This window comes from Fimicolochytrium jonesii (assembly GCF_025526975.1).
Source record: "Fimicolochytrium jonesii strain JEL569 chromosome Unknown EV422scaffold_20, whole genome shotgun sequence".
Classification (NCBI taxonomy): Eukaryota; Fungi; Chytridiomycota; class Chytridiomycetes; order Spizellomycetales; family Powellomycetaceae; genus Fimicolochytrium; species Fimicolochytrium jonesii.
The window spans coordinates 14,985-37,301 of NW_026515687.1; the positions used below are offsets into that span (position 1 = coordinate 14,985).

At 52.8% G+C, this 22,317-nt stretch overlaps 9 protein-coding genes across 9 annotated transcripts; 5 read left to right on the forward strand and 4 right to left on the reverse strand.

Moving 5' to 3' along the window:
- Positions 1–151: 151 nt before the first annotated feature.
- On the reverse strand, positions 152–2,410 carry EV422DRAFT_507856 (bacterial low temperature requirement A protein-domain-containing protein; the record flags this gene model as incomplete). Its single annotated transcript, XM_053068687.1, has 4 exons — positions 152–272; positions 338–884; positions 920–948; positions 1,017–2,410. 4 exons carry the CDS (start codon positions 2,408–2,410, stop codon positions 152–154), a joined length of 2,091 nt encoding a protein of 696 aa, XP_052923615.1.
- An 878-nt stretch (positions 2,411–3,288) lies between these two features.
- On the forward strand, positions 3,289–5,626 carry EV422DRAFT_161605 (HORMA domain-containing protein). The gene is made up of 10 exons (XM_053064990.1): positions 3,289–3,499; positions 3,566–3,604; positions 3,662–3,721; positions 3,782–3,892; positions 3,954–3,989; positions 4,059–4,111; positions 4,172–4,337; positions 4,403–4,572; positions 4,629–5,026; positions 5,088–5,626. Exons 1-10 carry the CDS (start codon positions 3,482–3,484, stop codon positions 5,567–5,569), a joined length of 1,533 nt encoding a protein of 510 aa, XP_052923616.1. The 5' UTR covers positions 3,289–3,481; the 3' UTR covers positions 5,570–5,626.
- Positions 5,586–5,849, forward strand: EV422DRAFT_498634 (uncharacterized protein; the record flags this gene model as incomplete). Its single annotated transcript, XM_053068031.1, has 1 exon — positions 5,586–5,849. A coding segment is annotated over one exon (264 nt), but the record flags the coding sequence as incomplete, so codon positions are not given.
- Positions 5,850–7,297: 1,448 nt separating this feature from the next.
- Positions 7,298–10,113, reverse strand: EV422DRAFT_498526 (eukaryotic translation initiation factor 3 subunit 8 N-terminus-domain-containing protein; the record flags this gene model as incomplete). The annotated part of the gene is made up of 5 exons (XM_053068023.1): positions 7,298–7,959; positions 8,026–9,163; positions 9,225–9,509; positions 9,590–9,828; positions 9,954–10,113. 5 exons carry the CDS (start codon positions 10,111–10,113, stop codon positions 7,298–7,300), a joined length of 2,484 nt encoding a protein of 827 aa, XP_052923618.1.
- Positions 10,114–10,610: 497 nt separating this feature from the next.
- On the reverse strand, positions 10,611–12,996 carry EV422DRAFT_621534 (uncharacterized protein). The gene is made up of 2 exons (XM_053074140.1): positions 12,078–12,996; positions 10,611–12,012 (listed from the first exon to the last, which is right to left on the reverse strand). The coding sequence occupies exons 1-2, from the start codon at positions 12,804–12,806 to the stop codon at positions 11,071–11,073; spliced, it is 1,671 nt and encodes a 556-aa protein (XP_052923619.1). The 5' UTR covers positions 12,807–12,996; the 3' UTR covers positions 10,611–11,070.
- An 89-nt stretch (positions 12,997–13,085) lies between these two features.
- On the forward strand, positions 13,086–14,428 carry EV422DRAFT_536476 (uncharacterized protein). Its single transcript, XM_053070829.1, has 5 exons — positions 13,086–13,288; positions 13,373–13,487; positions 13,558–13,672; positions 13,753–13,914; positions 13,997–14,428. Exons 1-5 carry the CDS (start codon positions 13,158–13,160, stop codon positions 14,191–14,193), a joined length of 720 nt encoding a protein of 239 aa, XP_052923620.1. The 5' UTR covers positions 13,086–13,157; the 3' UTR covers positions 14,194–14,428.
- Positions 14,429–14,483: 55 nt separating this feature from the next.
- On the forward strand, positions 14,484–19,774 carry EV422DRAFT_161675 (uncharacterized protein). Its single transcript, XM_053064991.1, has 3 exons — positions 14,484–14,628; positions 14,700–16,034; positions 16,099–19,774. Exons 2-3 carry the CDS (start codon positions 14,775–14,777, stop codon positions 19,603–19,605), a joined length of 4,767 nt encoding a protein of 1,588 aa, XP_052923621.1. The 5' UTR covers positions 14,484–14,628; positions 14,700–14,774; the 3' UTR covers positions 19,606–19,774.
- EV422DRAFT_161678 (uncharacterized protein) lies at positions 19,673–20,520 on the reverse strand. The gene is made up of 2 exons (XM_053064992.1): positions 19,964–20,520; positions 19,673–19,880 (listed from the first exon to the last, which is right to left on the reverse strand). Exons 1-2 carry the CDS (start codon positions 20,243–20,245, stop codon positions 19,740–19,742), a joined length of 423 nt encoding a protein of 140 aa, XP_052923622.1. The 5' UTR covers positions 20,246–20,520; the 3' UTR covers positions 19,673–19,739.
- Positions 20,521–20,649: 129 nt separating this feature from the next.
- EV422DRAFT_161694 (uncharacterized protein) lies at positions 20,650–21,906 on the forward strand. Its single transcript, XM_053064994.1, has one exon. The coding sequence runs from the start codon at positions 20,691–20,693 to the stop codon at positions 21,519–21,521; it is 831 nt and encodes a 276-aa protein (XP_052923623.1). The 5' UTR covers positions 20,650–20,690; the 3' UTR covers positions 21,522–21,906.
- Positions 21,907–22,317: the final 411 nt, after the last annotated feature.

Genomic DNA, 22,317 nt, shown 5'->3' on the forward strand with positions numbered 1-22,317 from the left:
AGCACCATATGCCGTGCTACGGAAGACAACACCGTCATGGAATTCAATCGATGTTGATCCGAGCTTTCGTTGCCCTTTCCTTTTGTTCCATTCGATGTACTAGATCTATTGTGTTCTCATTGTACGCCACGTGAGTCGCCTGCCACGAAGGTTATATTCCTGCCTTGCCGACACATTGTTCGGCCGAATCGCCGACGTCGCTTCCGGTATGCTTCTTGGCAGATTTCCGCCGTGCGCGCGCCTTAGCTTTGCTGCTTTTGCTGCTTCCGTACCTAGGGGAAAAGCATAAATGTCAGCTTACTTCCACCTTCTGCCAAGGTGCCAAATACAATCTTACTCCTCGAAGATTGCCAGCCCCAGATAAAGTGCCGCGGTAGTTGCAATCAAAGCAAGAGCTCTCAACCTATGGCCGAGACCTCCTACAAGGACCAGTGCCGCGCCAGTGCATAGTCTGGCAAACATCCTCACACTTTTCGGAATCCTTTCATGTGACCTGCCGTGCTGGTGCAGCATCGAAATCGCGGCGCAGGTTATGATAGCTATCCCGAATCCGCCGCAAAAGATCCATCGCAACCAATCGCTGACAGGCGTGTTTTCGTCATATTCCGGATGTTGCGGATCGATATGTCCAACGATTAGGATGAGTTCGGAAAGCCCCGCACCGGCGGCCACCAGGCACGTGTGTAATGGGAGGTGGAGCATTTGCCAAGCGAATCCAAGGAGGTGAGCCCTTCGGAGGGCATGCCGAAACCGCTTTCCATTGTCCATGGTGAAGTAGATCCATTGAACGCTGATGGTGATGGTCAATCCCAACACAGTCGATAAGTAGGCGCGGGAAAATCCGCCTTCGTGTGCCACCCACAAGACTGAGACGACCACCTCCCCTGGTAGACAAGAACAGAATGTGTTAGTTAATGACCAGTGGAACGAGAAACAAGACAAACTTGCCTAGTACGATGATCATAAGGAGCCCTATGCGCTCTATTTGATGCTCAACGTTGAGTGCGAGTCTGTACGTTCTAGCAACGAAGTATCGAGCGGCATATGTGGCGAAGCGGGAAAGCAACTCGGTCCCTAATCCAAGGGTCCAGAGCCACGTTTGCGTTGATTGCGGAGTAAAGATGCTGATGAACCACGGGATGCTTGCAAAAACGGTGCCCCCTACTCGTAGTGCCGCATGCGGCCAGAATTTGGGCATGCTTATGAAGACTTTCGAGTAGGAGAGAACGTACAGAAGTCGGGAGAGCAGGAAGATGGATATAAACAAGTGTCCGGTATTCTCGTGTGCATCCTCTTTGAACGCACTCTCCGCTGTGATGCCCATCCCGGCAACTAGAATCATTTGCATCCATGCGTGAAATCGATGCCAAAAGCCGGTGCCGATACCAAATACGTTGGTGAAATTCTGGTTCAACCCCCACGTCAGCCACAGGGGAGCAAACACCAGGATGAAATGTGCAATGGTCTCGCCGTTAAGAGCCTTCGAGAACTTAATAACTTCGGCCGTCTTGCTTGTAGCAGCCACGTAAACCAGGTCCGTAAACAAATCCTCCCAAGAAACCTTTCGGGGCTTCCGCTCTCGATGAAGAGTATCTCCAATAAAGAACTGACGAGCCGGACTCGGCTTGATCCATCGTTTCCACCGCCCGACGGTGGGGACATGCTTTGGATGCTGCGCATGTATCTCGTCGTAAAATTGAATGTTTGCGTCGAGATCACCGAATTCTTCCGTCACGAAGTCCCCCTCTGTTCCCTTCTCCAAGTCACCGTCGATGTACATAGTAGCACCTGCGGCGCCGTGAACGGCTTCGACCCGTCCCTCCGTTCTTTCGTCACCCTCAACTTTCTCTCCGGCGTTGGCGTCGACGACATCGTTATCCTCTGCATCGCTGCGATCTGCTCCCGACATCTCCACGCAGAAGTCGTCATGCTTTTCCGCTGCTGTTTTGCGTTCTTTGCTTTCCGAAGGGCTGTTCAAAGTCTTGCTGGACTCTCCCAAGCGCTTACCCCCATCGGTTAAATATTGACTCCGCTTTGGCTGCGCTTTATTTGCTCTTGCGCCTACTGAGTGCTTCCGCGTCGGAACTGCTTCGTCGTCCTCACTCGAGCTGCTTGAGCTTGAGGACGACGACGATGAAGATGAGGAAGAGGACGAGGACGAGGTTTCCGATTGTCGGTGACCCGCGTTGGATCTCTTCCGACGCCGTTTTCTCTCGAATACATCAGCTTTGGTTCCGGCAAAGACCCAGGCGTCTGGTTTCCGGCGACCGCGTAATGTATACGAGTCAGGCGGAGGGGCTTGCGGAAGCTTCCACTGGAACTTTTTTCTTGGGTGCGATGTTGGCGGCTGCGCGGGAGGTGCTGCACTTTCCGTTCGGGGAGGTCGCGGCGGGGCCCCCGAAATCGACATCGTGGTTTCGTACTTTTGGTGTACACTACGTATTTGCAAGTTGGGAAGAGGACTGAACCCACCAAGCATTGCCTTATATATGCATCAAGCGTGATTTTCAAATGGTGCTCTCACGTCCGCTCCTTTTTAGGTTTTAGACTTTGGTCTGTCCACTTGTGGCATTCGCAACGCTGTGGACCGATGACGGGTTGGTTCTTCTCCATGATGTCATTTTGTCGAAAGTCCGCCACAAACGCGGCATCTCCGGTACTGTCATTTTGTTCGACGGAGAGCGGGAAGGATCGAGTAGACTCAGAGTTCCCTGCAAGCGAAGGCGGTATATGATATGTACCACACCGAGAATGTTTCCGAGGAGGTACAGTACGAAAGCGGGAATACATGAACGCCGGCTTCGATTTGTCAGGCGCAATTTGAACGCTTTGGTGCAAGAATGTGTTCGCGAGCATTTCTTTTCAACAATGATCCACATGTATACGGCCAACCTATATAAAGTAGGTCTGCCATCAGGGATTGCGGGCCCCGTCAGGAATAATGCGTGAGACTTACCTGGAGAGCTAGTTTGCCAACAGTCTGCTCTGCCACTTTCCCGAATCTACATATAGAGAAGACCTTGACGCACCGGGATACGTAAGTAATTTGACTGTCCGAGCCTACGTACATACAGCGGGGTTTCATACGATGCATGTCAGGCGTAGAGCATTACTGTACTGTAGGTAAGGGTGGAGCCAACCTGGTGTCGTTCGTACTCTGCGGAGCAATAAAACCGGTTGATAAGTTCAAACATTGCGTCAACGTAATCTGGTGACTGGCGGTCATCAGAGACTCATCAAAAGCGTCAAACTGCGCTCAGCTCGCTCAGCCCCGAGCTTTTTTTCCCACGGCCTGTTTTGCCTGCGGACCCAGCTGCGGACCTCCCTGTAGGTCAACCAAAGCTCAAGCGCAGTCCTTCTCAAACGCAGGGAAGGTCCAGTCGTAGAAAGGGACCAAGGCAACATACTGTACTGGCGTTGACGTCTTCGCCTGAAGTATTTGAACACCAGTTCCATCACCTTGCTGTGCGCGTCGTGCAAGATGACCGTGCAGCTACAGGTAAAACAGCTTGGGAAAGCAGCACAGCTTTTTTGATTCCTACTAACCGCTCTTGTCGATATCTAGAGGGCAGAGACCGGGACGGAGCTTATGCCCTCGCAACAGGTGTGCTCGCTCAAAAAGTATACTGAATGCCACGCATGTTTTGACTTTCCCGAATAGCAATCCTTGAACTTAGTGAGAAACTTACTGGGTACCACCATCGGCGCAATCACCTATCTGGTGAGCATTGATTGACATCTTTCTCCTATGAATCGAAAAAGCTGATCAAAATGTTTACAGCGAGGGCTGTTTCCTGAGAACAATTTCAAGGATACTAGTATGGGTGGACTGGGACTAAAGAGTTTGGAGAGAGGTGTCTCCCAGGAGGCGAACAACTTGATGGACTGGCTGGTAGGGTTGGTTGTCCGGGAATGCCTATTGATGGCTTCTGAAACACCAATTTTTACCATAGAATCGCGGATGCTTTCATGCTTTGGAGCGGCAATATGTGTGAAGTCTTTGATGCTGCGGATGAACCCATGTGCGAGTGAACTGATATGCTTTGACTCCAAAATAGCTTCGAACGATGATCTTTGGCATATATCTGTCTCCCGACGAACCCAACAAACTGTAGGTATCCCAAACGCCGTGATCGAAGACCCTTTCCCCTCACTCACGGAGCGCTCTCAGCGTGGAAGCGTATACCTTTAGCTTCACGTATCCTGAAACGGACGGATGCTGTGTCACTATGAACGCGAATGGAGTGGAGACCTTTCGTTTGCAGACCAAAACTGCGATCATGAGGGCAACATCTACGATGTTGCGGCGCCTACTGATTTTGACCCAAACATTGCGGGTATGGATATGTCCAATCAGAATTGCCGCCGGATTGTGATCGATACTAACATGCAGGCCACCAAGGCTCTTCCGCCAAGCGCTTATATCACCATGAAGCTATTCTATTACGATGAACGCACCCCGGCGGAATATGAACCACCATGCTTCCGCGCAGGGAACGATGAGGAAAAGTTCTTTTTCTCTCAAAAGCCGGAGAAGATTAACATTGGAAAAGTCGAGACGCCACATCATGCGTAAGTGTCCGTTCGCGTCTCGAAATCTGGAAGAACTTTCTGACCATATTTTGCAGCTTGAATTTACAAGTGCAAACAACTGCTGATGGCATCGAAGCTGCTAGAGACCCCGAAGCCCAGGACGAGTTTGAGACATCCAGTCAGCAAGAGGGGGATCTCTCTGCAGACTCCAGTACTCCTACGGATATGAAGGCTAAGCAGCACTGCCAGAGTAGCGAGGTGTCGCTGATGCTCGAGGACACTGGAATATCGCAAATGGCCGGTGTCACAGAACAGATGGGCCAGGTTGCCCTTGAAGAAAGTAAGCTGCTTATCCGTGTGGGTTCGCGGCGGTATGTCTCACCTTTGAGTATAGACGCCTACCTGATGGAAGTCGATGTCAGAGAAACGTGTTCTCAGCAATATGCCTCCAGACAAGCTGGGCTATCTCCGCCCGCCATGAATTTCAGCAGTGGTAAGTTGATCAATCTGTTTGTTTTTCGCAAATTATTACACTCTTACCAAGTATACGGCAGTCATCGACGACACGCAGGATTTGGTCAATCGGCTGAAGGACAGTTCATGTGCGAATGACCACGTCCCCGACGACGACGTTGCGCCTTCGGAGACGTTTGGCCACACGCAACACTCACGCACTCAGGGGAGCGACGTTCCAGAGTCCATCGATCTGGCTATGGATGAGATGTCCGACGCTCACGACAGTCCTGAACCGGAAGCAAAGACGGGCGAGGACCAGTCCACTAGTGCGGAGATAGGTGGAGCGAAGGACGACTCCCAAGGCAGTTTGCAAGCAGACAGCCCAATGAGCCAAATGCTAGGAGATCAACAATGCCAAGGTGCTCCTTTGGAGCCAACGAGAACCACAACAGCTCAGCCTCGTTACGGGGGGGTCCCGACCACAGGCGCTGATGGGGAACCGATCGATTGTCCTTGTGGAATCAACCGGGTAAGTTCGCACATTTTGGCACATTTTGGCACACATTGCATACGCGGGTAATTGAGTTCCGCGATAGGAAGAGGACGATATGCTTTGCTGTCATCAATGTGGAACTTGGGGTCATTTAGCCTGTGCTGGCTTCAAGTCCTTGACCGACAGACGACTCCCGACAACCTATGTGTGTTTTGCATGCCTGAATGACAACTGTGTTGCAAACGGCTCGAAACCCAAATTCAACCTCGAGTTTGTTGCGGAAGTAGCGTTGTTCCGACGGGGCATCGCCATCGCGTGGAAGGACGGCATCAAATCGATGACGGATTTCGCCACGGATATGGGTTAGTGCCGATCTTCGTGCATTGTTGCGAGCTTCCCTAACGCTGCTGGGCTCAGGTGTCGACCGGTCGCAAGCTCGACAAATCATTCAACGTCTTCAAAAGGAAGGCTTCATTACTGACAAAGCGGATGCTAGGGTCAAGAAGCCTGCTGACCGAAGAGCCTACTATATTTTGAGAAAGGCCGCCCGCCCGCAACAAGGGAAGTGGTTCTCAAATAGACCCTTCCTCGAATACGATCAGAAGCAAGAAGAAGCGCAGGCTGGACCGCGCACTACCACCGAGGTGGCCGACGATGGCGAGACGCAGCTGACATCCAAGCCTCTACACCACATGAAAGGGATGTCTTCGCCTCTGATCAACACTCCTCGTCGTATGACCCGGGGCCTTTCAAAATCGCTTTCGGGCTCATCTCAACGACTTCTGGAACTCGGCGGCGCTTCTGGAAGAACCCGCGCAGACATTCTCCGGCAAGTGCAGCTTACGTCGGTTGGACTGAATGGCGATGCGGGGGCCATGGATACCCCCATGCAAATCGGTGACCACTTGGTTCATAATGTGAGTGTGAAGTGGTGTTGTCCCGCTCTGATAACCTTTCGTTTTTGGCTACCCCTTTCTTCTCCACCTTTTATGATTTTCAAACGCCAAGTCCCAGTTCAACTACGATTTTGAGAGTCAGGGCAACGGCACATGCCTGCAAGATCTCAGCCAGACGCAAATCACCTGCGAGAGTCGATATTTTGGAAAACGCGCGATGGAGGAAGATGCACCCAAAGAGACCGGTGGACGCATTGATCTGCGAGTCGTCAAGAAGCGCAAAGTCTCGGTTGTGCAGAGGAACATCGCCGTCCTCTAGCCCGATTCTGTTAACCATCGGGTGCCTATTACCCCAACCACAAGCTATTCCTGCTTGACATGACGAGATAATCGCGTGGGCGTATGAGTGTTCCTGGTTTTTAGTCTTTAGACGTCTTTTCGAGGCGCGCTTTCAGTTTGCTGTTCATTGTTGTTTCCTGATCCTATTTTTTCTTGTGGGACATTTCAAGTTTGCTGTATATGTAGATAGTGTTCCTTCCTTCCAGCCGTGAGAACGTTCGAATTTCCGCCGTTGTATGTACTGTACTTGCCGTTCGTTTCTCAAAACATTCATTCATTTCAAATACCAGAATTGAAGCTTGCGTGGTCAGACCGTTGATTGTGGGATGAATTCAGGTGCAGATTGGAAAAAGAGCTATTTGGAAAAAGATGTTATTCAAATGTTCCAGCTACGTGAGGTGCAGCCAGGTATGTAAGGAAAGTAAATATCCGCCTCGGGCAAAAGGGTTTTTGCCGGCGAGGGAAGAGGGGATGATGGGGAAAGGGATATTTGCACACATCTAGCTAAAAAGATAACTATATACTTGTTGAGTTCTGCCACGTCTACCCTGCGATCATGAAGGGATAAGAGATGGGAAATCTAGCGACCAGCTCTTGATCCGCCACGCCCACGTCCACCTCGTCCGCCGCGGTCACCTCCGTATCCACCACGACCTCCTCCGCGTCCTCCACGGTATCCCTGACCTCCGCCCTGGCCTCCGCCACGGTGGTCGCGCTGGCCACCACGGAACTCTCCACGCTTTTCTTGCGACTGCTGCTGCTGTTGCTGCAGGCCGAGGTGAATCGATCGGCTTTCGAGGAGACGCTCGTTGCTGTCGACGAGGTTCTGCACCTTGTCGGCATACACGCCAGCGAGGTGCTCGAGTCGTGATGTCTCGACGCCAGCCGCGCCGGCCGCACGGTGAAGCACGATGCTGTTCGATGGCCTGTCGATGGACGCGTGGAGCTCTTCGTTGATGATCATGCGGGAAACGACACCGCGCACTTCGGCCGATGGGAAGTCGAACATAGAGGCCAGTTGGTCAATGCTTAGGGAGTCGTAGTAAGGGGAGTAGGTAAAGAAGTACGTGCGCAAGCCTTCCTCCTTGATCTTTTTGGTGAGGAGGTTCTTGATTTGTTCGGTGTTCGGCATCAGGTCCCAGATCTTGACGGCGTGTATTAACTCTACGCAGCGTTCCCATTCGCCAGCGGCGAGGGCCTTGGCTGCGGTCATGATGTGGTCCCTAGTGTTCTCAGGGGGTCCTGATATCAAAGGTTAGTGAGAATGTCTCGATGCGGTAAGAACAATATTTGAAAGGTGAAGCTTACCTGCAAACACTTGGCGTTCGTTGTAGTCCAACATCCTCCTAAATGGCTTGCTGATAACCTTGCGGCGAGGTTCGTGGGCGTTGGCGGCCATGTTCGGAATCTCCAAGAGCATGGAGCATGTCAAGTAGACACATTCCAGAAGTTCCAGGTTGATGTGCATGTGGAAAGGCAACTGCCTCTGCTTTTCCAGGCGCTCTTGTTCGGGTGTCTTCTCCATATACCGCTGCATCTGAACTCCTTGTGCCAAGAGCTCCTTGACCTTTCCGGAAGAGGACAGCTCTTGTAATGCGTTTGCTGCTTCCCGGATCAGACCGCATCGGAATGCGCACAGACCGAGCTGCGCCATTGTCCTGTTGAAGAGAATCTGCGTGTAAACTTCCGTCTGACCCACGTGGTCCTGCAGGTGAGACATGAGCATAAGGTCGCGGGCTTTGTCGAATTTGTCGTGGAGAGCCAGATGGTAAACGTGGCACAAAAGGGCGCGGGTACGAACGCGGTCGACGTCGGTCTTGTACAGACTTGTGCAGAGGTGTTCGACAAGGGTCTCGGGCTCTTCCAACGCCTCGGTCAGTGCTGGGTACAGTGTGCGCACCTCCTTCTCCACAGCCCGGATCACGATGTCGGGTTTGTAGTAAATGTGCTCAATACGGCGCATCTTCGTGTGGTCAAGGGCCTGGGAGGCGTCAATGCGCTCGAAGTACTTCTGAGCGCGGACAATGAGGGCGTAGAGGCTGGTCTCGTCTCTCAGTCGGCTGACATAGTCCAGGGTGTGGGGGTCGATGTGTTGAAGAGATTTTGTGAATTCGTCGTCGATGCGGTCAATCAAGGATCCCAAGCTGCCACGAATAGTGATAGGAGCGGCATTCTTTGCCTTCTCCTCAGCGACCGTTTCCGAATCCTCCTCTTCCGTGAGCTCTACGATTTTGATGTTCTGGTGTTCCTCAAGAATGGCAAACAATGCGTTGAGCTCGGTGGCTGCGGATCTCCATACGTCTGCAGCGACAAAGTTGGTGGAACTGGGTGCAGAGTCGAAGCGGGCAGGGATCAACGCGAGGAGAACCTTCGCTTTTTGATACGGCGTGGTGGCAACGTCTAAAATGCGTTGCAGATTGTCCATTTGCAATTGGCGATCCGTACCCTGAGGAAGTCATAATAAGGCAATTGAACTCAGAGAAGATCAGAAATCAGATTTCACCCACCTTTTTACCACGGGCCTCGATAATCTCCTGAAGTTTCTTGAAAAGATCCTCAGGCTTGACCTCGAAAGTCTTTCCACCTTTTCCGACAACTTGGAAATCGTCTCCACCTTCCTTCACGTCGCCCTTTACCCCTTTCCCGCCTGCCTGCTCGAAGTCGCTGTCGCCATCCTCAACCCTAGCCTTCTTGACGAACTTTTCACGAGCCGCAAGTGCTTCTTCGTCATCGGCCTTCTTTGCAGCGAGCGCTTCAGCCTCATCTGCTGATTCGTCCTCGTCCACGGGGTTCTATCGTAAGGAAGGATTGTGATGAACATCGAGTTTCGCCCCCTAAGCAGTTAGGCCAAGCCACGGATCTCTCTACTTACAGCTTGGAATTTGGCGATGTCGGCCTCGTACTCCTTGTTGTGCTTCTTCAGCTTCTGTTTCATGGCATTGAGAGCTCGGGACGACGAAGCGTTCATTTTCTTCACGGCATCCTTATTCGCCGTAACCTGCTTCAGGTACTCCTCTAATTCTACGAGAGTACGAACGTAGAACCTCGGGACTCCCTCCCGGGAGATGATGGTGCTGGCCTTCGAGTACCCTTTGTTGAGTTTGTCGAACTCTGCAAATGACAAAGTTGTTTTCGTTAGGCGCCGAGAATAATAAGACATGCGCCATCCCAGTCGGAAGAGACATCCAACCCCGCTTCCTCCTTTCCGCCGCTCACGTCTCCTCCAAAAACCGTACCATTCTGAATTGCGACCCAGTCGTTGATCTTCTGTCCATTCTTCAATGCCTTCACAGAGCTCCGCATTTCGTCAAAGCGCTTGTCCCTCGCGGACTTGACGACCCGCTTCGTATCATCGTCAGAATCCTCGTCAGAGTCTGAGCCGGCAAAGCCACGCATGAACCGGCTGGCTCCCGTCGCGGCTCCGCCCTTCTTGGCACCTGCTTCATTGTCGGAATCTGAGTCCGAATCACTGTCGTTGTCGTCGGATTCCGACGCAGAGGTTTCGTCTTCGTCGGACTTCTTAATGCGCTCCTCATCGGAAGAAGAGTAGTCGGATTCTGATTCCGAGCTGGAATCGCCTCCACGGAAGAAACGAGACATGGTTGAAGAGGGTCGAAATTTGGAAGGTGCTATGAAAGTCGATTTTCAGTGGGAGTGGGATCTCGAAGTACTAGCCCCCCTGTCGTTGGTACCGCCTGCAGTGAGTGCTGTGCCTGATTAAGAACGAGGCAGGTGCGGTTGTTGTGCAGTTGATTTCCCAGGCGGCCTCGGGGGATCTGGCTATGGAATTCGAACGTCCGGTTCGCAAGTGTCCGTTTTTCTTTTGGGCGGACGGTCCCTCTGATTGCCCTTCCTCGCGTCACACAAGGCCAAAGCGCGTCTCATGTAACCCACTCCGTCCCAACTGAATTTGAATATCTCGAAGACGCAGATTATAACCATGCATGTACTGTACAGTACAATCTGATTCCAAATGCATGCTAGGCTACATATGCCATGTCCATCCCTCATTTCCTTCCATGCCTACATACTGCCTGCTGCGATGCACGATGATAGTGACGGTTGCTACCTAAATATAGGGAAAAGGCAAAGTGACGGAGAATGCGATCGATGTGCTACGATGAGCGATGTGATGTTCACGCATGGAGTCGGGAACAGCAGTAACAGGCGATAGATGAGAGTACAGATTGAGGCACTGCGTTTTCGCCACTGCTTGACGTAAGAAGGCACGCCGAGGTGATCTGACCGCGACCTTTTCTCGTACAGTTGTTCGTGGGCATCCGGGCCGTCCGTTTCGCTGCTCGTTTCAACGGCGCTCGTACAACGGCTCCTGGGAACCCAGTCAATAGGCGCTCATTTAGCGCCAGCCTTCTTCTTCTTGTTCGCCCCGTCATCTTTTACCGGCTTCCCACCCTTGTCCCCTGCAACCGCGGTTTTCTTCTTTGAAGGCTTCGGCTTGAGCAGGCTGGTCAGTAAGCCTTCCTCTTCCTCATCATCAAGTTCGAGAAAACTGATGTCTACATCCATTTCCTCGCCGCCCAAGAACTCCTTCATGATGTTTGCCACGGCCTCCGACACTTTTTCAGTCTTTCTCCTGACTTGCTCGTTGTCGCCGCCGACCCTCTCCGCTAGTATCTTATTGATTTTGTCCTTCCTCGCGACCTTGCCCGCCTTTGGGCCAGGTCGCGCTTGGCCCTCTTCACGCTTGCCTTCCTCCCCAGCAGCCCCTTTCTTCGCATTCTGAAAGCTCGCTTGCATTTGATCAACCAGATCTTGCAGCGCGTCGGAGAGCTTCATTCCTATCCCTTCCAACCCTCTCTCCCTATCTTCATCCACTTTGTCGCCAGCTGCTGCTCGCTCGACTATTACGCCTTCCGGCAAATTCGATTCCCGGTGCTTGGCATCCTTCGCCTGTGCCGTCGACTGGTCTGGTGAACCGCCAAGGGTTTGCTGCGGTTTCGATTGCGAGTAAGACGCGAAGATTCGCGCCACTTGCTGTACTCGCTGCCATTTCAGCGCCTTCGTCAAAGAGACTTCATCTACACCATGCATCTCGGCTGCCATAACAATGTGGGTGTCGTCGTGTCCCGATGCTTGCCCTGATGGGTGCGAATCTGGCACATCCACGGAATGGCAACGAATCGGCGATATGTTCACGTTGTGTTCGTTGAAAAACGGGGAGAAGACGGGGTCCGTGCAAAGTCTCGCAGTGTGGATCGTTACGAGGTACTGGCATGTCAGAGTTTCTCTGACGTCGTGAATTCGATCATGTAATGCATGAGGATTGCAGTAGAACTTTTTCAAAGGAAGGAATCAGAGCTTCCGTGTTGCGAATGCCTGTGGTTGTCCAGCATACCTACCTCAATGTTGACAGACCGCTCCGCGCCGTTGAGATCACACTTGGTACCGCCGCCCCATCTCTGGAGGACATGTGCGTGCTTAGCGCCAGCACCTTCCTCTATGACTACCAAGTCGCTAGATTCGGCCGCAACGCCGTCTTTCGGCTTCTCCCCACCGCCTGCCTGTCCTAGAACGTAGTTTTGACTCCGTATCTCCTCCAGTTGGGCAGGGGTCTTTGATGCAGCCTCCTGCTCTGTCATGTGATGCCATTGTCTGATGTGTCGATGCGGACAGAACTCATACGTCCAGTAGTCCTTGAACCACAGTAAACAACTCGCCGGGAACTTTCTGATCCCTAGAGCTTCCTGCGCAACCTTGTTGGCCAGCTCCAGACGGTTCTCTGCAGACCGGGGTTGGCTGTGGAACTTATCCATCCCCCTTTCACTCGACTTTTCCGGCTCCCCTGGAAGAACACAGAAGTACCGCTGTCCTGATGGGCTTCGCAGCCAGTCACCGGCAGGGTGACCGGTCGGTGTGAATAAGTTCGTCGTCGAAGCGACCAAGTCCTCGAGAGCAGATTGCGATGTCACTCGTTTCGTGATGCGAACTTGATGTTGAGGGACCGCAAAGAGGTCCGCATACACATCGACAACGGACGACAGACATGGTACTGCGCTGGCAAGAAGTACCAGCCATGGGAGGAGGCTTCGCAGATGCCCGCTTTGTGGTGGTCGGTTGGTCTTGGACATTGGGGCGTTTCGAGAACACCTGGTGGAGCAGGCGGATAAGGCTCGAGTGCGACGAGCACTGCAACGTATGGCTAGCTCGTTCGTATAGTATTCCGAGTTGATCGCCTAGGAAAGTACTTGTGGGCGAACGTCAAATTGTAATGAAGAGTAGGTCCAGGGAAGGATGCCCTCCGTTCGAAATTTCAGCGAGACGGCCGTTGAGGTGACGTGGGGGGGAGTGATCGATTGACAGGAAGGCTTTTCACGTAAGCAATCGTTGCACTCTCCGCCTGTCAGTTTCCCGACAGCAACCAAACGACTCGAAGATTGCAGGTACACGACGCCCGTTCTCGCAAGATTCAGTGGGACAACATGCCTCCAATAGCAGTACCAAGCGTCATAACAGAACCGCAGCGCTATCAACGCCGACATTATGTGCAGGCAGATTTTGTGTATGATGACAACATGAACGTCACAAAGAAGACTCTTGCAGATACGGGGAGGTTTGTCAACTGCTATTTGGGCTTGCATTCGGAGCTACCGATGCGTTGCAAAGCCTACCAACTGACTATTCCCCTCTTACCCAGGAATCAACATGTTTCCTCCTCGAGAGATGAACCTACCGGTCCGTCTACGTACCGGAATGACTTCAAGCAGAGCGATTCTGGACCCCGAGCTCTGGCGTATGGTCCGGTGGCAGAAGTAAGACCAAGTTACTGCTAGAGCATGGAGCTCAATGACGAACATCTGGGCTGAAATATTTTCAACGCAGTCGTACTACTACCGGTCCTTGAGAGATGGCAACTACCCAAACGCTGCACTGAAACAACGCGTAGCGCAAGCGGACCGCTTAGCTCACCTGTCTAGCTATCAGGAGGCCTGTCAAGGTGCGTGATCTCGTATGTAAAGTCTGTGATTCGCCGAAGGAATGGCTGAACCCAGAATGCCCTCGGGCTTCACGATGTAGATCGAATGGAACTCCCGAAGATTCAATCAGCGAAAGACCGAACCGGAAAATCTCTATATCAGTCTTCCTACGTCACATATGGTGAGGAGGATACTGCCAAGCTATCAGATGGAGCAAACCCGTGGGGTAAAACGAAGCTTTTGTATGTCCCAGGCACTAAAGGTATGCAAGCGTCCGAGACCAGCGCGGCGTTCTTCTCATGACGAAAAACATTTTAACGCACGGATTCCCTTTCCGAAAACAGCTACGGTCCGAGACCTTCTGCATGTGACCCCACCACAGCACTATACCTCCTACAAAAGCGACTACCAGCAATGGCCTGCGTTTGAGAATGATGCAGGCCCTTTGCCTGCGGCACCTTTATCGTCTCTTGATGCTTGTCGTACGGTAGTGCCGAAAGCTTTCAAGTACAGGCGGTGGGGTGGATGGAACGGGCTTTAGGGGTAGCAACATAGCATAGCGCTGAAGTAGCTCCATATATAGGGAGATTACAGTGCTCGGACTTGATGTTAGCCAATAGTAAAGGAGCAAATTATTGCTGGGCGTGTGCAGTTTGGATGAGTTGCAATACTCGACCGCTTGCAGCACTGGAACAGTGGTTGAGCCCACTGTCGATCTGCCCGTATGATGAATCCACCTGGTTTCCGATACTCATTTCTGTGCGACTTGCAATTTGAGCAAGCGCTCGACTTTGAGAGACGTTGCTCGTCGTGTTTCTGATGGGAGGGCTACGTCAGGACTTCAAAAGGACGTTTCCCACCTCAGCACCCCCCAGTATTCACCGGAAAAGGACCAACGAATCTTATACCGAACACAACGAAATACCACCCACAGTGAGACGGAACAAGCACTCCAGGAAGAGGCAGCAGTGATAGTGTAAGTCATTAGCCCATTTCTCGTGGGAAACTGTTGCAATGAAGTCGGCCTAATATGAGTCGGACTTCCAGTTTCGACGCACGATAGCACAATACATACCAAGATCAAAGTCAGATATCATAATCTGGCTTTCCGTTTGAGTGCGCATGAATGAGATAAGCGGCGATAGTTTTGTTCGCACTCTTGCAACCCACTTTCGGGAAAGTGGGGCGGCCGTTCTCGATGCTGCCAGGAAAGCGGTCAGCAGGCTTGACCAGACTTCTGAGCTTGACGTTCGAGCCGACCATGGCCCGCCGTCCGGCAGGGCTGCTACTCAATCAGTGCCAACTTCCGCATTTGCCTCCTATTTCTCAGCCGCCATAGGATTAGGCACGACGACTCCTACGGCGAAAGGGAGGACCTATGCTACGTTTACCTCACCTTCCGGTGACTACACGGCGTTGGCCATGGATCCATATCATTTGGAGTATCTGGGAAGCTTGTTCCAAGAGTCGCCGCTTGTTCGAGAGTACATTAGCGACAGCAGAGTGAATGGACTTGTTCCAAATATCCTGTCGGCTCAACCCAGTGGACAATCGAACAGCACATCTTCGTATCTCACATTCCTCTGGTCGCAATCAACACACGAAGGCCCACCGGCACCGACCACCACAGTAGACGAAGACGTACTCTATCTTTACAAGTTCTTTGCTGCACTGCCTGCCTTACGTATTGCCCCTGTCCGCCGCAACCGCATCACTGGTTTTCAGCCATCATCCCAGCTGAGCTCGGTTGATTTGTCCCCATTCCATGAACTCGTTTCTCTGGAATTCGATGCCGTCCATCCCAACGTAGTTTGCGCATGGGGTGAGGTCCGAACGCGGCTTAGGGCTCTTTCATGCCGTTATGTCTTGAAGAATGCGGAGGACCTTGTGATCGCGTTTCAGGAGTCGATTCGAAAACCGTCGATCTATGATCCAGACGCTCCGGACGCCGCTGATGTGGATGACGGCGTCCAAGTCTTCTTCCCAGTCCTCACGCATCTGACTCTAGCAGGGAACTTCCTCTCTGAGATTCCGATCTCCCTTATATCGCACATGCCTCAATGTGCGTATCTGAACTTGTCCTCGAATGCTCTGTCGGTCGTGCCGCCGGCACTGTCAGCGCTTGCCGAGCTGCTTGTGGTTGATCTATCCGGAAACCGAATCACCTCCATTGCAGAGGCCGGAGATGAGTTACGGAATGTGACTATACTGCTCCTGCAATCGAACGCATTGGAGAACCTTCTTGGAGTAGAGAGTCTCGCCCGACTTCAGTGTCTTGATGTTTCGGACAACAAGATATGGGACGTGTATGAGGTGGGGAGGCTTGCGGTTTTGATGGAGGTCAAGGAAATATGGATAGCGGACAACCCGCTTACCAAACTGGTAGGCATTGCCTCAAATCGCCCATGCGCTCTTCTGTTTTCTGATATCCCTTCGTTTTTGGTAGCCAAGTTTCCGGACGAACATCTTCACGTATTTCAAAGATCGAGCGTTTGGCCTTCTCTTGGACGGAAATCTGCCTTCTAATGTGGAGCAAAAAGCTGTGCAAGCGAACATGACCGTGGCCGCAGAGGCGGCATCATCGCGCACCTCCCCGCATGTCAAGTCAAGCGGAGGGAAAACGCGGTCTACGGTGTCCAAAGATGCCAGCGCACGCGAGGGTGATCGAAAGAGCACAACGAGCGGCAAGCGCTCTGCAAAGTCTACTGCCGATAAAGAAGAAAGGCAGAAGAGGAGGGAACGGAAAGCCGCGAAAGCCCTCTCTCAGCAAGCAAGGGAAGAAGGTGGAACAACTGCCGCGGAGCCAGTTAGCAAAGTCACTATCCCTGAGCAACCGGAGCAGGCTGCCGGGGACCATACAAGCGGCTTGGAAATACGGCCGTCTGGACCCACAACTGCGAAAGTTCCAAGAAGGACAAGATTGGCTGAACTGGAGAACAGCGTTGATCCGAACGGAGGGAGGGCTGGAACCGACATATTGGTCAGCCGAGGCCTCAAGAAGAAGACCAAGCCAAAGGTTCCCAAGAACGCGAAAGTCGCTAAAGAGGTGGCAACGGGTCCGTCAGTAGACGCGCTGGATACCCCAAACTCATCTCATGCTTCCATTGCCGAATCCCCGTTTGGCGAGACGCCGGCGTCCTCCACCCCCACATCTATTGCGGCTTCTGGCGCACCGAGTCCTGCTATTTCTCGCCGAACTTCTCAACCCAAGCCTAGCGACCTGGGCAGCAAAAGCGATGTGCAGAACAAAGAGGCGGAAACAACAACGACAGTAGAGCCTCGTCACCCAGACATTCCCCATGCCCTTCCTCCCATGCCGCCTCCCGTCGCCGATGGCTCGTTCAGCGGTGGTAGTCTTGATCACGTTGTCTCACTTATCGCCGTTCCACAACTCTTCACAGCGCCACCAATACTGCCTCCGCCTCTGCCTCAACCGCCAGCTGTTCCGCCGGGAGGACTCATAGAAACGATCGGTCCCTACCGGCGTATCTTTCAGTTTGACGCCTCGGTGGACTCCCGCTCCGCAAAGAGCTCTTCGTCGAACGTTAAATGGGTCTTCCCCTCCAACGGGATGGACCGGAGAGCTGAACTCAAAGCCGGCCGCTCAGCTAGACCCTCGTTCCGCCGTCGGGTATCGTCAGGTCCAGATGTGGAGGTGGGTCGCCAGGAAGATTTTGAAGGCGTCGAGAGCTCGCCGATTCAGGAGCGCAAAGGGAGCCAAGACAAGGTCGGCATTCTTGATGATGCTTCCCTTCCAGCGCTGCGGGTTGGTACCGCCGAACCCGCCGCCGAGTGCAAAAGGAAAGATCAGCTGACGAGAAGTCAGGAATTGAGACCTCCGTCCCCACCCGCACTCGTCCTCGCTCGACCATTGCGTTCGAATTTCACCGGCTCGGTGACCGCATCCACCCGCAGTGGTGGACGGTCGAACCTCACTGCGCCGGCGTACACAAGGATTTCCCAGGAGTCCTTGTCGGGTTCAGTTGTCGGGTCAGCCATAACATGGGCATCGATGCCCTCGTGGATGCGCCCGGGCCAAGCCACCGATACCAATATGATTCCCAGCGCACCGACCTTACCGTTCACGACGCTGACAAACGATTTGAAGCTGTACCTTATGATGCACATTGTGAAGGACCAATCCAAAGAGAAGTGCTTGCTCTGGGTTCCAGCTTCGTGCGTCGTGCAGCTCCCTCCGGACACAATAGCGGACAGCGGCAAACCGAAAGGCTGGTTTTATAGCGCCACAAAAGAGCAAGAACGTTGGCGAACGCCTGATTACCTCCCGGCTCAACGGCCATGTTACCTTCTTATCACGAATTTCCGACTGTATATCTTCGAGCCCAAGTTCAGATTCCCTTTTGTTGGACGATCAGGATCCCACTCCCAAGACACTCGTTATGATACCGATATTTCGTCACTCATTCGTTTGCTAAGGTGCATTCGGTTGACAGCGCTATCAAGAGTGGATGTCGGTCTGAATCGACAAAGCACTGTACTGCGATATTATGTTCGTGGAAGCGTGGCGCCCTCTGGACAGAGTGCGATTCATGAATCGCTGCATTGGATGGAACCAGGCGGTGTGTCGCCTTACGCGGACAAAGGCAGCAAGGGATATTGGGAAAGTGTGAACATCATCACGCGGGATAAGGTGACGACCACCGCATTCTTGGACATTCTGGCGGAGAATCACGCGAAACTGCTCCAAAACGAGGACAAGGGATCGCAGAGTAGTCTCAATGGTGACGTGGACGCGCAGTACCTCGACCATTTCGTCAATGAGCATCCGCACTGGGTCGTGGATGGCATCGCGGACAAGGTCCTTCTTCGCAAAAGCCAGCGACGGTTCACAAAGCCCTCCTCGTGGGCGCCGCGGACCCCGTCACATAGTCAGACACTACATACGTCTTCGCCAGGGGCGTGGTATCGACGTCTGCTGCGAGGTCCACAGCCCGCTGCCCCTGCACAAACCAATGGGGCGAGACCGTCTGATGCGGACAAGAAGATGGCTGGAGATCTTCTCAAGGAGGAAGACGAGGATCCTGCAGTTGTGCAGCCGCCCGACAGCCCGCCATCCACCATTGGCCTCTATTTGCTTGTCGGGCTGATCATCGGGGAATCTGGTGACCATACCGATTCATCTCGACCCATATCAGTTCGACCTTTGTCACTGGCAGCCACCAAGGATTTCCTCTACCTGTTTACTGAACGCCACGATATTTGGCCGCCACTGCTGTTTCCCCCCGAGTGTCACACACCTCCGTGGGTCAATGAGGTGATTCACAAGCGCGTTGCAGCAGCACACACGAATGGGCGCCCGCAGAATATGAAAGGCATCCTGGCCGATGCGGTGTCCATGGTCTCTCATGTAATCGACATCGCCAAACTGCGTGACATAATTCGTTGCGAGCGGTGGCGGACCTGGCGCTGGACGAACGCAGGCGCAGGGGAAGGCGCCATCGTTCAGAATGGATACATCGGCAGCTGGAGAAAAGGCAAGCGAAGAGACTATGGTGCCGGCCGGTTACCAGATTGGGGATGGTCCGCTGAGGGCGAATGCGTCGAAGGCAGTACGGCTGGCTGGAGCTGGTGGGTGCGTGTGGTCTTCCGCGACCCGATACCGCCGCCATCTTCCCAGTCCGACGGTCAGACCCCGCAAGACGGTCCAAACCCGGCAATGGCCGCATTACCACGGCGCCCACCTTCCGCCATCGATATGGGCGAATCGAACAACTGCTACTGGGATCTCGTGTTCGGTTCGCTCGACAGTGCAAATGAGTTCATACAGTTTCTGCGGGAGACCCGTGGCTCACGTTCCGGGTTCGATTTGGACCTTGCAGTCCCTGAAGCCAGCATCACCTTTGACTCTGCGCACAGTGCCGAGAGCAACGACTCAAGCTCGCACCCACATCAAGATGACTCTGGTATCGAATTCATCATCGGCGATGATTGAGCGGCTCTTCGTCGGTTGATCTCCCTCTCACCGACGTATCTGACCTCATCGTTCCTTTTTGCGTTCTATTTTGCGAATGTCTATGTACATATCCTATATACCCATTATAGAGCGGATTCTCCCGAATCAATATGCTACTTTGCATTTGGTTTTGCAGACACTTTTTCCCAAAATTCATCGTTTGACGTTGATTGCCGCTGTTCCTCCTTCTCTACTTTCTTCTTGAGATACTGTGTCTGGAGATCTTTCACACGCAACAAACTGAAATGTTGAACCTAATATGGGAAAAATTAGCCATGGTCAGAGACCTTGTCACACGATTAGAAGCACTGCTGTTTTACAAGCCCTCAGGACTTACCCAACTCGCTAAACACTCCTTGTCAAACTCGGCCTTTGCAGCCTTGCAAGCAAAAAGTTTCTGCTTTTGATCCTTTGAGAGATTCCTATCCTTCTCACTCGCGATAGTGAGTCGCTGCGGATCTATTGCTATTATCTCGTCGTGCGTTTGAGGTGCCAGGCCTTGCAGGTACAGGTTGTGGGCGTCCAGGCAGGTAAAATATGCATCTCGGGCCTGCCAGCAACGCGAGCGCGCGGAGCGTGATGGTGGGAGCGAGCCCAGTTTCGGCTGTTCGGCAGGCATTGCAGGTGCTTGGATCCAGAATCCCGAAGCCGAGGAGAAAACGCAGCGGGTGCAAGAGGTGCAGTGTGATAAAGGGCTCTATGGGCTGAAAGGTTTCTCAGACACGAACAACCGTCGACGTTGAGGATGGACATTCCCAACAACGCCAGCAAGCAGGAGCATTGGAACAAAGGGGAGAACTCGTTTTGTTATTGTATCGTATTAAGTGTCGTCATATACAAGTGGGAAAGAATAACAAAGGTGCGTATGAACAATGATCTTGAACTGGACCATTGGTTTCCCTAAGCGGATACTCACAGGAACCGCCACGAGAAGGCTATCCAGTATGGGTTCCCGCTTACAAACTGAAGACCCATACTGGATAGCCTTCTCGTGGCGGTTCCTGTGAGTATCCGCTTGGAAAAAGCGTTTCCGGTATAGCCGACGGATCACATCCTCTGTCGTCATGTTTGCCACAGTAGCTTTCTTTCCTAGCTGGGTGGCAACGTTTGTCCGAATTCGGTTCATGGCAGCTCATGAGTCTGTTGACAGTATGCGAATACCAACGAACACCAACGAACGGCAGTCCGTGATGGCCTGCAGTAAGAACCTTCAGGTCACTTGCGGAAGTAACGCATTCGGCATACAGCTTTCCTGCAGATGTGATGCGAGGGGTAGACAGCTTGGTCCCATCACTTTCCGTATTTTCTTTTTTCCCCGTAGTCTCTCTGCACCCTCATTTCTGGAATCCACATCAGACTCGGCTGAAGATTCTGCACCAGATTCCTCACATCGCCGCCGTCTGCCGCCAATCAGAGAGTACCGAGAACCTAGTCCTTCGCGTGCATTTCTTTCCCGTGTGCTTTGTGCCTCCCTTACTGCATCCGCGTATCGTCGTTCCCCATTGCTCAGGGTATCAATATCTCGGTGGCGCAAGTTGAGCAGCTTCGTGAAAAGCTACAGCGCATCAGCGAGGGTGAAGCAAATGGCACCATTGGTCTCTCTAAGGAATATCAACTGCACCGGGATATCGGCGTCCCCGACAACCTGGCGAATGGTGCTGACAGCGTGCCATCCCATCGCAACATGTAGCTTGGGTCCTCCGGAGTTGTTTGGCCATAGTCTTCTCCTTCACCTTTTCCTTCTCGTTTTCCTTTTCCTTCTCCTGAGTTCTTGCTGGCGTAGCGAGCGGTCGACCGAGCGTCTTCTCATATATGACTTTTGCCATCTGAGCCTCGATAACCGTCTGTGCGCTGATTTTGGCTTGCTGTTCATTCCAGTGCAAACCCTCGGATAGGTGCCAAAGGATCAAGGTACATAGATCTTCGCGTTCGGAAATCGAAATCTGCTTCATCTGCTTCTTCAATGTCCAAGATTCAACCACCCAGGAGTATCGGTCACCAGCATCAGAAATGGGGCATTCAACTGCTTATTCTCCATTTCCCTTACATCAGTGCCCCGCTTCAAAGGTGCTGCCGCAGATGATGCCGATGGCGCGGCACTATCATCGGACACGGTCTCCACGCCATCGTCTCCACCACCATCAGCTGTTCTGGTCGAGGGCTTGTGTTTGCGTCTGTGCCTATTCAGTTTGCTTTTTCCAGTGGTAATGTCAATTCCTGCTTCTGTGGTCGTGCGGTCTCCTCTCTTCTTCCTGGCCCAGGGTCTGCGCTTCTTTTGCTTCTCCTTTCCAGCACCTAGGGGGTGGTAGAGGAGGTGAGTACGTGCACTGAGGGTTAGGGGTAGACGGAGAGGACCACACATCTTCCACTTACATCATTGCTGGGGCCACCTCCCCCTCGCTGCTTGTAACATCCTCACTGGACTCTGATCCTTCATTTTGCAGGCGACAGCGTTTGCCAAGAGCAGCGTTGCCATCAGTTGTGTCGGATGGAATCAAGATTGTACCAGACCCCTTGCAGCCGACGGAACGCAATCCAATGAGTGTGGACTTGCTCGCTCTCACTCTGCCCACTCCCGTCCCAGCTCACATCCTCGCTGTCAATCTCCCAAAGCCCATCATTCATAGTCACGCCCCTGTTTTGCGCGTCGCTTACGCGTGAGCGAACTAAGCAACTCCGCATGCAGTTGAC